This window comes from Haliotis cracherodii, unplaced genomic scaffold (genome assembly GCF_022045235.1).
Source record: "Haliotis cracherodii isolate W230 unplaced genomic scaffold, xgHalCrac1.p SCAF_13, whole genome shotgun sequence".
Lineage (NCBI taxonomy): Eukaryota > Metazoa > Mollusca > Gastropoda > Lepetellida > Haliotidae > Haliotis > Haliotis cracherodii.
In genome coordinates this window covers 32,782,730-32,795,842 of record NW_027266268.1, presented here as the reverse complement: position 1 = coordinate 32,795,842, position 13,113 = coordinate 32,782,730, and the positions used below count along the sequence as shown (strand labels likewise).

Here is a 13,113-nt window from a genome sequence, read left to right as displayed (position 1 = left end):
TGTGTTTGTTTTTTGTCCCCTTTCCTACTGAACAAGTCTGTGATTCAAGTAATAGAGAAGGGTTGGCCCAACTGATATGCTGGACTCTGCGAGTCCCCATTATTGAGTAGCTAATCTACCATTACAGTATACGATCAACAAATAATTATGATCATTTTGAAATACTTTAACTAAAGAAACCAACTGATCTGAACATAGCGATGGAAGGATTAGGTGTGTTATTGCCGGTAATTACAATATCAAGTGATCACTGCTCGGACAGTCACCGCCCGGAAGATAAAGTCTCACCAGACTGGGATCAGATTTCTGCTTATTGCTCACACATGAACTTTTTACAACCCCTTTGACAATGTTGTAGAAGCAGTGGCTTCATGAAAACACCAGGCCCAGTTAAGGTGGTATTTATTTCATGTTGCCATCTTTTGTTCGTCTTGTCAAGTGTTTATCAGGTCCATGCATGGCAAGGGCGGGTAACTCTAACAGTAACAGTGACAGTTATTTTGACTGCATTCTGTAAATAGTGCAAAAGCCAAACCTTACCCCCATACTCCCTGCCACAAAGGTCCTTATCATGAAGTTATATCTAATAACGTCTTATCTCAAAATTTACATTGACATTTAACTGCTCCTTCTATCCTGACTGCTCAGGAAAGACTGAAATCGCCAAAAGAAAACAGACAGCATTTTTTCCAGACACAAAGAATAAAGAAAAAAGTGAATAAGAAAATAATGGTAAGAAGCTGATTTTTTTATTCAACGATTTTATTTATATATTTTTTATTTTTGGGGATAATCTGTAAAATAAGCTATTAAGGTGGTCATACCTGCAATTGATTTACCTTTGTCATGAAACGCAACACAAATACCTACAAATGGCTTGGGAGGTAACAGAAAGGAGTGGTCTATATTTCCCCAGTATCTTCAGTCAGTATTACACACCTGCTTCCATCAGATAGAGGCTTGTTATCACATTGGTTATACAAGATAGAGGCTTGTTATCACATGGGTTATACAAGATAGAGGCTTGTTATCACATTGGTTATACAAGATAGAGGCTTGTTATCACATGGGTTATACAAGATTGAGGCTTGTAATCACATGGGTTATACAAGATTGAGACTTGTTATCACATGGGTTATACAAGATAGAGGCTTGTTATCAAATGTGTTATACAAGATTAGAGTCTTGTTATTACATGAGTTGTACAAAACAGGATTGTTATCACATAGTTATACAATATGGAGGCTTGTTATCACAGGGTTATACATCATTATCATGGTGCAATATTTGCGAATAAAGGCTTGCTGATACCTACATTGTGCTTGTGTTCAGTTTATGAATGAGTGAGTCAGTGTGTTGGGTAGAACACTGGTTATGAATTGTAATTCACTTATATCAAGTTAGCTTGATATGGGAGAGAAGCCTGAAGTCATACAAGTTTGTACGTTTACCACTTTTGTGAAAGCCACTAGGATTGGTTGGTTCTGACAAACCAAGAAACATAATCTCGGAGAATCTGGGATTCCAAACCATGATCATAGGTTCCTTGCGGACCAAAGGGACACAACTGGCTCCGTGTTGGAGGAAAGCCCAAAGCGATGCTGGTCATAGAATCTGGGTTTGAACACACTGTTAGCAGATATTGGTCCATCTATGGGAGAAACTGGTCAGCACATTGCAGTACCTTTGACCATACTTGTAGTCTTAAGTGCCATCTTCTTTAATCCAGGACTGTGTTTTGCATGTTAAGAATTCCCGAGAAAAACAGCCTCTAGTCTTTCTCATCTAAGTTGCATTGCCTGATATGCGTCTTCATCACTGAGCTAATGACTGTTTGCATGAGTGAGTGAGTGAGTGAGAGTGAGTGAGTGAGTGAGTGTGAGTGAGTGAGAGTGAGTGAGAGTGTGAGTGAGTGAGTGAGTGAGTGAGTGAGTGAGTGAGTGAGTGAGTGAGGGTTGTGTCTGGCAGATTAGCAGTATCACAGCTACAGTGACACCCTGTTCATCAGGAAGGTAGCGTTCCCACAGAAATTGTCCAGAATTAACAATTTCCAGCTTAACAAACCATGGTTTATGTAATGTCACTTTGTTGACATGTCAGCTCTCCCAGTAGAAATTGTCCAGATTAAGGGGTTTCTGGATTAACAAGGTTTCACTGTATATTAAAGCAAGACTAGATAAACCAGTAGTTGACACATGAGCAATGATCTAGAGTATTGGTGTCCAACACTGCAAGGGCAGAAACTGTCACCCCCCTGATTCCAGGGTACAACTGATCCCCACCAACCTATGCTTGTAAAGCGACCGCATGGATCGGGTTGTCAGACTCACTGATTTGGCTGATTGCCTGTCATCGTACCCTTACAGCATGGAGCTATGTTCACAATACTGGGCTGTCAGGTCCAGACTTGATTATTTAGAGGCTGGAATATTGCTGGAAATTTACTGAGGGAGGCGTTAAAACAACGAACACACTGTAACCAGATGACTGACTGAGGATGGTTTTACGCCGCTTTTAGCACTATTCCAGCAATATCACGGCGGGGGACACCAGAAATGGTAACCAGATGAAACCCTTGTAAGTCAGTCCTTGAGTGAGTGAGTGTCGAAGTTAGTAAGGTCTATCACGCGGCCTGTATGTATTCAAGTCTGGACGTGACAAACCTGTGGTTGAAAATAAGAACAATGGTCCCCGCCATCAGGGCACGAGGACACACACACCAAGCGTGACCAGCTCATCCAGTTTTGTGAGAAGAAATAGGTGCTGGGCTTCTATTCAAACCCTGGGGCGGTCGGGTAGCCTAGTGGTTGAAGCGTTCGCTTGTCATGCTGAAGACCCGGGTTCGATTCCTGACATGGGTACAATGTGTGAAGCCCATTTCTGGTGTTCCCTGCCATGATATTGCTGGAATATTGCTAAATGCGGCGTAAAATCATACTCACTCACTCACTCTATTTAAACCCCGAATCCCCACGAGGTTGCCAACACATGATATACATGGCATACTTTCTGCAATGGCCTTCAGAAATGTCCTTTCAAGGTGAAGGTCAAGGTGACGTCCTACAATGAGACCACTTCTCCGCATTTACAGCAACAGACACAAGAAAATATGAATATTTGGTTTTATTTCATATTTTATACATCATTATACAAAGTGTGGAAACATTTAGCACTTTATTCTTGCACGAAGTCTTCTAGTCTTCTGACAGAGCATCACTGACAAAATTGTTTAAGTACAGTATTCACCTAACTGCGTGACTTGGGTTTATCACTGCTGTATTTCGTTACATCACGGGTCGTCGTCTTATTGTGGGAGGAAAGCCAAGTGGGGCACAGGTAGTAGGCCTTTCCCACATTGATGGAACCCTTGAACACCTGTATGGATCTGACAGGTCAAGGTTTCACAAGAAGGTCCACACACACACAACCAGCAGTTCCCGCCAGAGGGAAGGGAAGCTGCAACTCCGCACTCATCCTGTAATAACTGGTATGTAGTGCTCCTGTTACCTGATCTGTTGCACATAGACACTTCTTCCATGAGCTTCATTATACAACTACCTCAGTAGGCAAGCATCATAAAATCGACATTAGTCGACATTACAAGTAGCCACACACACACACGTTGTAAGTGCAATAATCTTGAATGCAACGATAAACCCGATCCCCTCACTTCACACAACACTTCTAGTGGGGTGCACAAGTACTTCGTAGAATCATTCCAGCCCTACTTTTCAACTGGGTCTGTTTCGTTCCTTTGTTCAAACAAATGACTTTGATAGGAACTCCTGGCATACAGTGTGACATATTCCTTTGTGAGATCCATTAATAATCATCAAGAGCCCTAAGTCTGGATATTTTATTGTCTGGTTGTCCTTTATGATCCGTTGCATTATCCATTTGGCTTGAACTGTTTTGACCTTTGCAGCATAGATAACCTTGACCTACAACCAGAAAGGTTATTGCGAGGTCATGATGGTGAAAAGGTCACGGTATAATGTTTTTGAAGCACTGTTATTGGTCAGAAGTGACATGACCTTTGAACTGACAGCCTTGGGGAATGTTTCACTGTTGATTGGTGGACTGGTCAAAGAAGCGTTGGTACAGGTGCCCCATCTTGTTGATGTTGGAGTGGATGATGGACCGGACTACCTCCGTGTACTTGGCATCACACACTGGCAACAGAAGACAGACTCGGGTCACTGGTGGGGACAGAAGCTCTGTCGGGGGTGGGATCACAGGTGATGTGGGTGGGATAAGAGGTGATGTGGGTGGGATCAGAGGTGATGTGGGTGGGATAACAGGTGATGTGGGTGGGATCAGGTGATGTGGGTGGGATCAGAGGTGATGTGGGTGGGATCAGAGATGATGTGGGTGGGATCAGTGGTGATGTGGGTGGGATCAGAGGTGATGTGGGTGGGATCAGAGGTGATGTGGGTGGGATCAGAGGTGATGTGGGTGGGATCAGAGGTGATGTGGGTGGGATCAGAGATGATGTGGGTGGGATCAGAGGTGATGTGGGTGGGATCAGAAGTGATGTGGGTGGGATCAGAGGTGATGTGGGTGGGATCAGAGGTGATGTGGGTGGGATCAGAAGTGATGTGGGTGGGATCAGAGGTGATGTGGTTGGGATCAGTGGTGATGTGGGTGGGATCAGAAGTGATGTGGGTGGGATCAGAGGTGATGTGGGTGGGATCAGAGGTGATGTGGGTGGGATCAGAAGTGATGTGGGTGGGATCAGAGGTGATGTGGGTGGGATCAGAGGTGATGTGGGTGGGATCAGAAGTGATGTGGGTGGGATCAGAGGTGATGTGGGTGGGATCAGAGGTGATGTGGGTGGGATCAGAGGTGATGTGGGTGGGATCAGAGATGATGTGGGTGGGATCAGTGGTGATGTGGGTGGGATCAGAGGTGATGTGGGTGGGATCAGAAGTGATGTGGGTGGGATCAGAGGCGATGTGGATGGGATCAGAGGTGATGTGGATGGGATCAGAGGTGATGTGGGTGGGATCAGAAGTGATGTGGGTGGGATCAGAGGCGATGTGGATGGGATCAGAGGTGATGTGGGTGGGATCAGAAGTGATGTGGGTGGGATCAGAGGTGATGTGATGTGGGTGGGATCAGAGGTGATGTGGGTGGGATAAGAGGTGATGTGGGTGGGATCAGAAGTGATGTGGGTGGGATCAGAGGTGATGTGGGTGGGATCAGTGGTGATGTGGGTGGGATCAGAGGTGATGTCGGTTGACAATAGGAGTAATGCTGGGGGTGGAAGTGATGGTGTGGTGACAGTGACACAGAAACAGGACATTTTGTTTTGTTTGTTTGTTTGTTTGTTGTTTAACGCCTCACTCAGCAATATTCCAGCTATATGATGGAGGTCTGTAAATAATCTAGTCTGGACCAGACAATCCATTGATTGATATCATGAGCATCAATCCACACAATTGGGATTGATGACATGCATCAACCAAGTCAGCAAGCCTGACCACCTGATCCCGTTTGTCGCCTCTTACAACAAGCATAGTCGCCTTTTACAGCAAGCATGGGTTGCTGAAGACCTATTCTACCCTGAATCTTCATGGGTCCAGAGACAGGACATGACTCATTTACTATGTGCAAAACAAAGCACAGAGTCTAGAGTGGGTTTGCCACTATCCAATCTCATTAAAATCAGACCTTAGTTCTCGTGACCACCAAAGATATGAGGACTTCCTTTTACATGTCCCGTCAGAAAAACCTTTCATCCGACCAAGTGACCAAGCATTGCTCACCAGATCTTGAAAGAAACAGTCAGAATGTGTTTTCTAATCATGCAACGTCGAAATGGTTAACATTGGCTATTCCAAACGACAGATAAATATCTGAAACAGAAAGGACTTTTCATCTCCTGTGAGCAGTACTGCCATATGATCCCAGCCATCTATTAGTCATTCCAGAACTTTCTTTTGTTCAGTTTTCAAAATTTGAATTGATATTTTTCAAAGCATAGCCTGGAAAGGAAACTAGTGCCGTAAAGCTCAAGAAAGCTGCTTTCTGATTGGCCAATGTTGACTTCTTGTTAGTCATTTCATTAGTCGGTCAAAGTTAGCGAAAGGTTGTTCTAACATGACCCGTAATCGGATGTCCTCAGAACTTTGTTAAGATCTAATTTTAAAGAGATTGGCCACTATCAGGACATTCACACATCCTTACCTCGGTTCTCTAAATCTTTCCTTGTGATAGTAGGGGGATTCTCCTGCAAGAAGACAAGACAAAGTGGTCACATTGGGAGGTTTGTAACAGTGATTGTGTCGTGACTGGCCAACACAAAGCAGCATAGAAACTCCAATAAAATACATACAGGGTAGTCATTTAAAACATCTCTGTGTCCTAGAATGAGGTGAGGTGTGGTGAGGTGAAATGGGGTTTAACGTCGCGTTCAAGATTATTGCACTTATGCAACGATGTGCATGCATGCACGTGAGTGCGTGCGTGCATCTCTACTCTTACTAGTCCAGACTAATGCCGATTTTATAGTGCCAGCCCACTGAGATACCTTGCCTCAGTTTTAACATGAAACTCAGGCACAGAATACTGACTCCAAGCCGAACAGTCCTAGTTTTAACCCCTTAATGCCAAGCACCAGGGCTGGGTAACAACAAGTACCATCTTTTTACCGTCTTTTGGTATGACGCGGCCAGGGATCGAACCCTGGGCCTTCCGCTCTCCGGACAGACGCTCTACCACTAGACCACGGAGGCGGTCATAGGACCAGTAATCTTACCCGGAATCCCCACGGTCCCAGACTTCAAGGCGACAACTCACCTTGATGTACCTCCATATTGCAATGAGAAGCAGATAGCCTTCATACGGTGTGACAAAGTGGAACAAGTCCACCACGTGGCCGAGTGGGGAGGGCAGCATCTTGCTCTGTGGAGTAGAAACATCTTCACATTGAGATACATCTACCTCTTCTATCATTGCATACTTCTATCATTGCATGCTTCTATCATTGCATACTTCTATCATTGCATACTTCTATCATTGCATGCTTCTATCATTGCATACTTCTATCATTGCATGCTTCTATCATTGCATACTTCTATCATTGCATACTTCTATCATTGCATACTTCTATCATTGCATACTTCTATCATTGCATACTTATGTCATTCACTCTGAAAACATCTGCACAACTTGAAGGGTACACACAAACAAGTCCATAGCTAATATCAGACTTGTGTTTTATAGTCGGTCCTCAAGCACAGTCAGACCTCTCACAACAAGCAATCAGTCCTCTTATGACAAGCATAGTTGGTCCTCTTACAACAAGCACAGTCAGACCCCTTACAACAAGCATAGTCAGACCTCTTACAACAAGCAATCAGTCCTCTTACAACAAGCACAGTCAGACCTCTTACAACAAGCATAGTCAGACCTCTTACAACAAGCACAGTCAGACCTCTTACAACAAGCAATCAGTCCTCTTACAACAAGCAATCAGTCCTCTTACAACAAGCACAGTCAGTCCTCTTACAACAAGCATAGTCAGACCTCTTACAACAAGCATAGTCAGACCTCTTACAACAAGCATAGTCAGACCTCTTACAACAAGCATAGTCAGACCTCTTACAACAAGCACAGTCAGACCTCTTACAACAAGCATAGTCAGACCCCTTACAACAAGCATAGTCAGACCTCTTACAACAAGCATAGTCAGACCTCTTACAACAAGCATAGTCAGACCTCTTACAACAAGCAATCAGTCCTCTTATGACAAGCATAGTCAGACCTCTTACAACAAGCATAGTCAGACCCCTTACAACAAGCATAGTCAGACCTCTTACAACAAGCATAGTCAGACCTCTTACAACAAGCATAGTCAGACCTCTTACAACAAGCATAGTCAGACCTCTTACAACAAGCATAGTCAGACCCCTTACAACAAGCATAGTCAGACCTCTTACAACAAGCATAGTCAGACCTCTTACAACAAGCAATCAGTCCTCTTACAACAAGCATAGTCAGACCTCTTACAACAAGCATAGTCAGACCTCTTACAACAAGCAATCAGTCCTCTTACAACAAGCATAGTCAGACCTCTTACAACAAGCATAGTCAGACCTCTTACAACAAGCATAGTCAGACCTCTTACAACAAGCAATCAGTCCTCTTATGACAAGCATAGTCAGACCTCTTACAACAAGCATAGTCAGACCTCTTACAACAAGCACAGTCAGAGCTCTTACAACAAGCATAGTCAGACCTCTTACAACAAGCATAGTCAGACCTCTTACAACAAGCATAGTCAGACCTCTTACAACAAGCATAGTCAGACCTCTTACAACAAGCATAGTCAGACCTCTTACAACAAGCACAGTCAGAGCTCTTACAACAAGCACAGTCAGACCTCTTACAACAAGCAATCAGTCCTCTTACAACAAGCATAGTCAGACCTCTTACAACAAGCACAGTCAGAGCTCTTACAACAAGCATAGTCAGACCTCTTACAACAAGCATAGTCAGACCTCTTACAACAAGCATAGTCAGACCTCTTACAACAAGCACAGTCAGAGCTCTTACAACAAGCATAGTCAGACCTCTTACAACAAGCATAGTCAGACCTCTTACAACAAGCATAGTCAGACCTCTTACAACAAGCATAGTCAGACCTCTTACAACAAGCACAGTCAGAGCTCTTACAACAAGCATAGTCAGACCTCTTACAACAAGCATAGTCAGACCTCTTACAACAAGCATAGTCAGACCTCTTACAACAAGCACAGTCAGACCTCTTACAACAAGCATAGTCAGACCTCTTACAACAAGCATAGTCAGACCTCTTACAACAAGCAATCAGTCCTCTTACAACAAGCATAGTCAGACCTCTTACAACAAGCACAGTCAGAGCTCTTACAACAAGCATAGTCAGACCTCTTACAACAAGCATAGTCAGACCTCTTACAACAAGCATAGTCAGACCTCTTACAACAAGCACAGTCAGACCTCTTACAACAAGCATAGTCAGACCTCTGACGACAAGCATAAGTCAGACCCCTTACAACAAGCATAGTCAGACCTCTTACAACAAGCATAGTCAGACCTCTTACAACAAGCATAGTCAGACCTCTTACAACAAGCACAGTCAGAGCTCTTACAACAAGCACAGTCAGACCTCTTACAACAAGCAATCAGTCCTCTTATGACAAGCATAGTCAGACCTCTTACAACAAGCATAGTCAGACCTCTTACAACAAGCATAGTCAGACCTCTTACAACAAGCACAGTCAGACCTCTTACAACAAGCATAGTCAGACCTCTTACAACAAGCATAGTCAGACCCCTTACAACAAGCATAGTCAGACCTCTTACAACAAGCACAGTCAGACCTCTTACAACAAGCACAGTCAGACCTCTTACAACAAGCATAGTCAGACCCCTTACAACAAGCACAGTCAGACCTCTTACAACAAGCATAGTCAGACCTCTTACAACAAGCACAGTCAGACCTCTTACAACAAGCAATCAGTCCTCTTACAACAAGCAATCAGTCCTCTTACAACAAGCACAGTCAGACCTCTTACAACAAGCATAGTCAGACCTCTTACAACAAGCATAGTCAGACCTCTTACAACAAGCATAGTCAGACCTCTTACAACAAGCACAGTCAGACCTCTTACAACAAGCATAGTCAGACCTCTTACGACAAGCATAGTCAGACCTCTTACGACAAGCATAGTCAGACCTCTTACGACAAGCATAGTCAGACCTCTTACAACAAGCATAGTCAGACCTCTTACAACAAGCATAGTCAGACCTCTTACAACAAGCATAGTCAGACCTCTTACAACAAGCATAGTCAGACCTCTTACAACAAGCATAGTCAGACCTCTTACAGCAAGCATAGTCAGACCTCTTACGAAAAGCATAGTCAGACCTCTTACAACAAGCATAGTCAGACCTCTTACGACAAGCATAGTCAGACCTCTCACGACAAGCATAGTCAGACCTCTTACAACAAGCATAGTCAGACCTCTTACAACAAGCATAGTCAGACCTCTTACAACAAGCATAGTCAGACCTCTTACAACAAGCATAGTCGGTCCTCTTACAACAAGCACAGTCAGACCCCTTACAACAAGCATAGTCAGACCTCTTACAACAAGCATAGTCAGACCTCTTACGACAAGCATAGTCAGACCTCTTACAACAAGCATAGTCAGACCTCTTACGACAAGCATAGTCAGACCTCTTACGACAAGCATAGTCAGACCTCTTACAACAAGCATAGTCAGACCTCTTACAACAAGCATAGTCAGACCTCTTACAACAAGCATAGTCAGACCTCTTACGACAAGCATAGTCAGACCTCTTACAACAAGCATAGTCAGACCTCTTACAACAAGCATAGTCAAGCATAAGTCAGACCCCTTACAATAAGCACAGTCAGACCTCTTACAACAAGCACAGTCAGTCCTCTGACGACAAGCACAGCAGGGACCTCCCACAAAAAGCAATCAGTCCTCTTATGACAAGCATAGTTGGTCCTCTTACAACAAGCACAGTCAGAGCTCTTACAACAAGCATAGTCAGACCTCTCACAACAAGCAATCAGTCCTCTTATGACAAGCATAGTCAGACCTCTTACAACAAGCATAGTCAGACCTCTTACAACAAGCATAGTCAGACCTCTTACAACAAGCACAGTCAGACCTCTTACAACAAGCATAGTCAGACCTCTTACAACAAGCATAGTCAGACCTCTTACAACAAGCACAGTCAGACCTCTTACAACAAGCACAGTCAGACCTCTTACAACAAGCATAGTCAGACCTCTTACAACAAGCACAGTCAGACCTCTTACAACAAGCATAGTCAGACCTCTTACAACAAGCATAGTCGGTCCTCTTACAACAAGCACAGTCAGACCTCTTACGACAAGCAATCAGTCCTCTTACAACAAGCATAGTCAGACCTCTTACAACAAGCATAGTCAGACCTCTTACAACAAGCATAGTCAGACCTCTTACAACAAGCATAGTCAGACCTCTTACAACAAGCATAGTCAGACCTCTTACAACAAGCATAGTCAGACCTCTTACAACAAGCATAGTCAGACCTCTTACAACAAGCATAGTCAGACCTCTTACAACAAGCAATCAGTCCTCTTACAACAAGCATAGTCAGACCTCTTACAACAAGCATAGTCAGACCTCTTACAACAAGCATAGTCAGACCTCTTACAACAAGCATAGTCAGACCCCTTACAACAAGCATAGTCAGACCTCTTACAACAAGCATAGTCAGACCTCTTACAACAAGCATAGTCAGACCTCTTACAACAAGCAATCAGTCCTCTTATGACAAGCATAGTCAGACCTCTTACAACAAGCATAGTCAGACCCCTTACAACAAGCATAGTCAGACCTCTTACAACAAGCATAGTCAGACCTCTTACAACAAGCATAGTCAGACCTCTTACAACAAGCATAGTCAGACCTCTTACAACAAGCATAGTCAGACCCCTTACAACAAGCATAGTCAGACCTCTTACAACAAGCATAGTCAGACCTCTTACAACAAGCAATCAGTCCTCTTACAACAAGCATAGTCAGACCTCTTACAACAAGCATAGTCAGACCTCTTACAACAAGCAATCAGTCCTCTTACAACAAGCATAGTCAGACCTCTTACAACAAGCATAGTCAGACCTCTTACAACAAGCATAGTCAGACCTCTTACAACAAGCAATCAGTCCTCTTATGACAAGCATAGTCAGACCTCTTACAACAAGCATAGTCAGACCTCTTACAACAAGCACAGTCAGAGCTCTTACAACAAGCATAGTCAGACCTCTTACAACAAGCATAGTCAGACCTCTTACAACAAGCATAGTCAGACCTCTTACAACAAGCATAGTCAGACCTCTTACAACAAGCATAGTCAGACCTCTTACAACAAGCACAGTCAGAGCTCTTACAACAAGCACAGTCAGACCTCTTACAACAAGCAATCAGTCCTCTTACAACAAGCATAGTCAGACCTCTTACAACAAGCACAGTCAGAGCTCTTACAACAAGCATAGTCAGACCTCTTACAACAAGCATAGTCAGACCTCTTACAACAAGCATAGTCAGACCTCTTACAACAAGCACAGTCAGAGCTCTTACAACAAGCATAGTCAGACCTCTTACAACAAGCATAGTCAGACCTCTTACAACAAGCATAGTCAGACCTCTTACAACAAGCATAGTCAGACCTCTTACAACAAGCACAGTCAGAGCTCTTACAACAAGCATAGTCAGACCTCTTACAACAAGCATAGTCAGACCTCTTACAACAAGCATAGTCAGACCTCTTACAACAAGCACAGTCAGACCTCTTACAACAAGCATAGTCAGACCTCTTACAACAAGCATAGTCAGACCTCTTACAACAAGCAATCAGTCCTCTTACAACAAGCATAGTCAGACCTCTTACAACAAGCACAGTCAGAGCTCTTACAACAAGCATAGTCAGACCTCTTACAACAAGCATAGTCAGACCTCTTACAACAAGCATAGTCAGACCTCTTACAACAAGCACAGTCAGACCTCTTACAACAAGCATAGTCAGACCTCTGACGACAAGCATAAGTCAGACCCCTTACAACAAGCATAGTCAGACCTCTTACAACAAGCATAGTCAGACCTCTTACAACAAGCATAGTCAGACCTCTTACAACAAGCACAGTCAGAGCTCTTACAACAAGCACAGTCAGACCTCTTACAACAAGCAATCAGTCCTCTTATGACAAGCATAGTCAGACCTCTTACAACAAGCATAGTCAGACCTCTTACAACAAGCATAGTCAGACCTCTTACAACAAGCATAGTCAGACCTCTTACAACAAGCATAGTCAGACCTCTTACAACAAGCATAGTCAGACCTCTTACGACAAGCATAGTCAGACCTCTGACGACAAGCATAAGTCAGACCCCTTACAACAAGCATAGTCAGACCTCTTACAACAAGCATAGTCAGACCTCTTACAACAAGCATAGTCAGACCTCTTACAACAAGCACAGTCAGACCTCTTACAACAAGCATAGTCAGACCTCTGACGACAAGCATAAGTCAGACCCCTTACAACAAGCA

At 43.7% G+C, this 13,113-nt stretch overlaps 1 protein-coding gene across 1 annotated transcript in view; it reads right to left on the bottom strand.

Annotated features, from left to right (window-relative positions):
- Positions 1 to 3,680: 3,680 nt before the first annotated feature.
- LOC139459196 (integrator complex subunit 5-like) overlaps positions 3,681 to 13,113 on the bottom strand; it is a 35,334-nt gene continuing 25,901 nt past the window's right edge. Inside the window, exons 20-22 of the mRNA XM_071240649.1 lie at positions 6,802 to 6,906; positions 6,190 to 6,232; positions 3,681 to 4,172 (exon numbers count right to left, since the gene is read on the bottom strand). Coding sequence (XP_071096750.1) covers positions 4,063 to 4,172; positions 6,190 to 6,232; positions 6,802 to 6,906 — 258 coding nt within the window. The 3' untranslated portion in view covers positions 3,681 to 4,062. The remainder of the gene's footprint in view (positions 4,173 to 6,189; positions 6,233 to 6,801; positions 6,907 to 13,113) is intronic.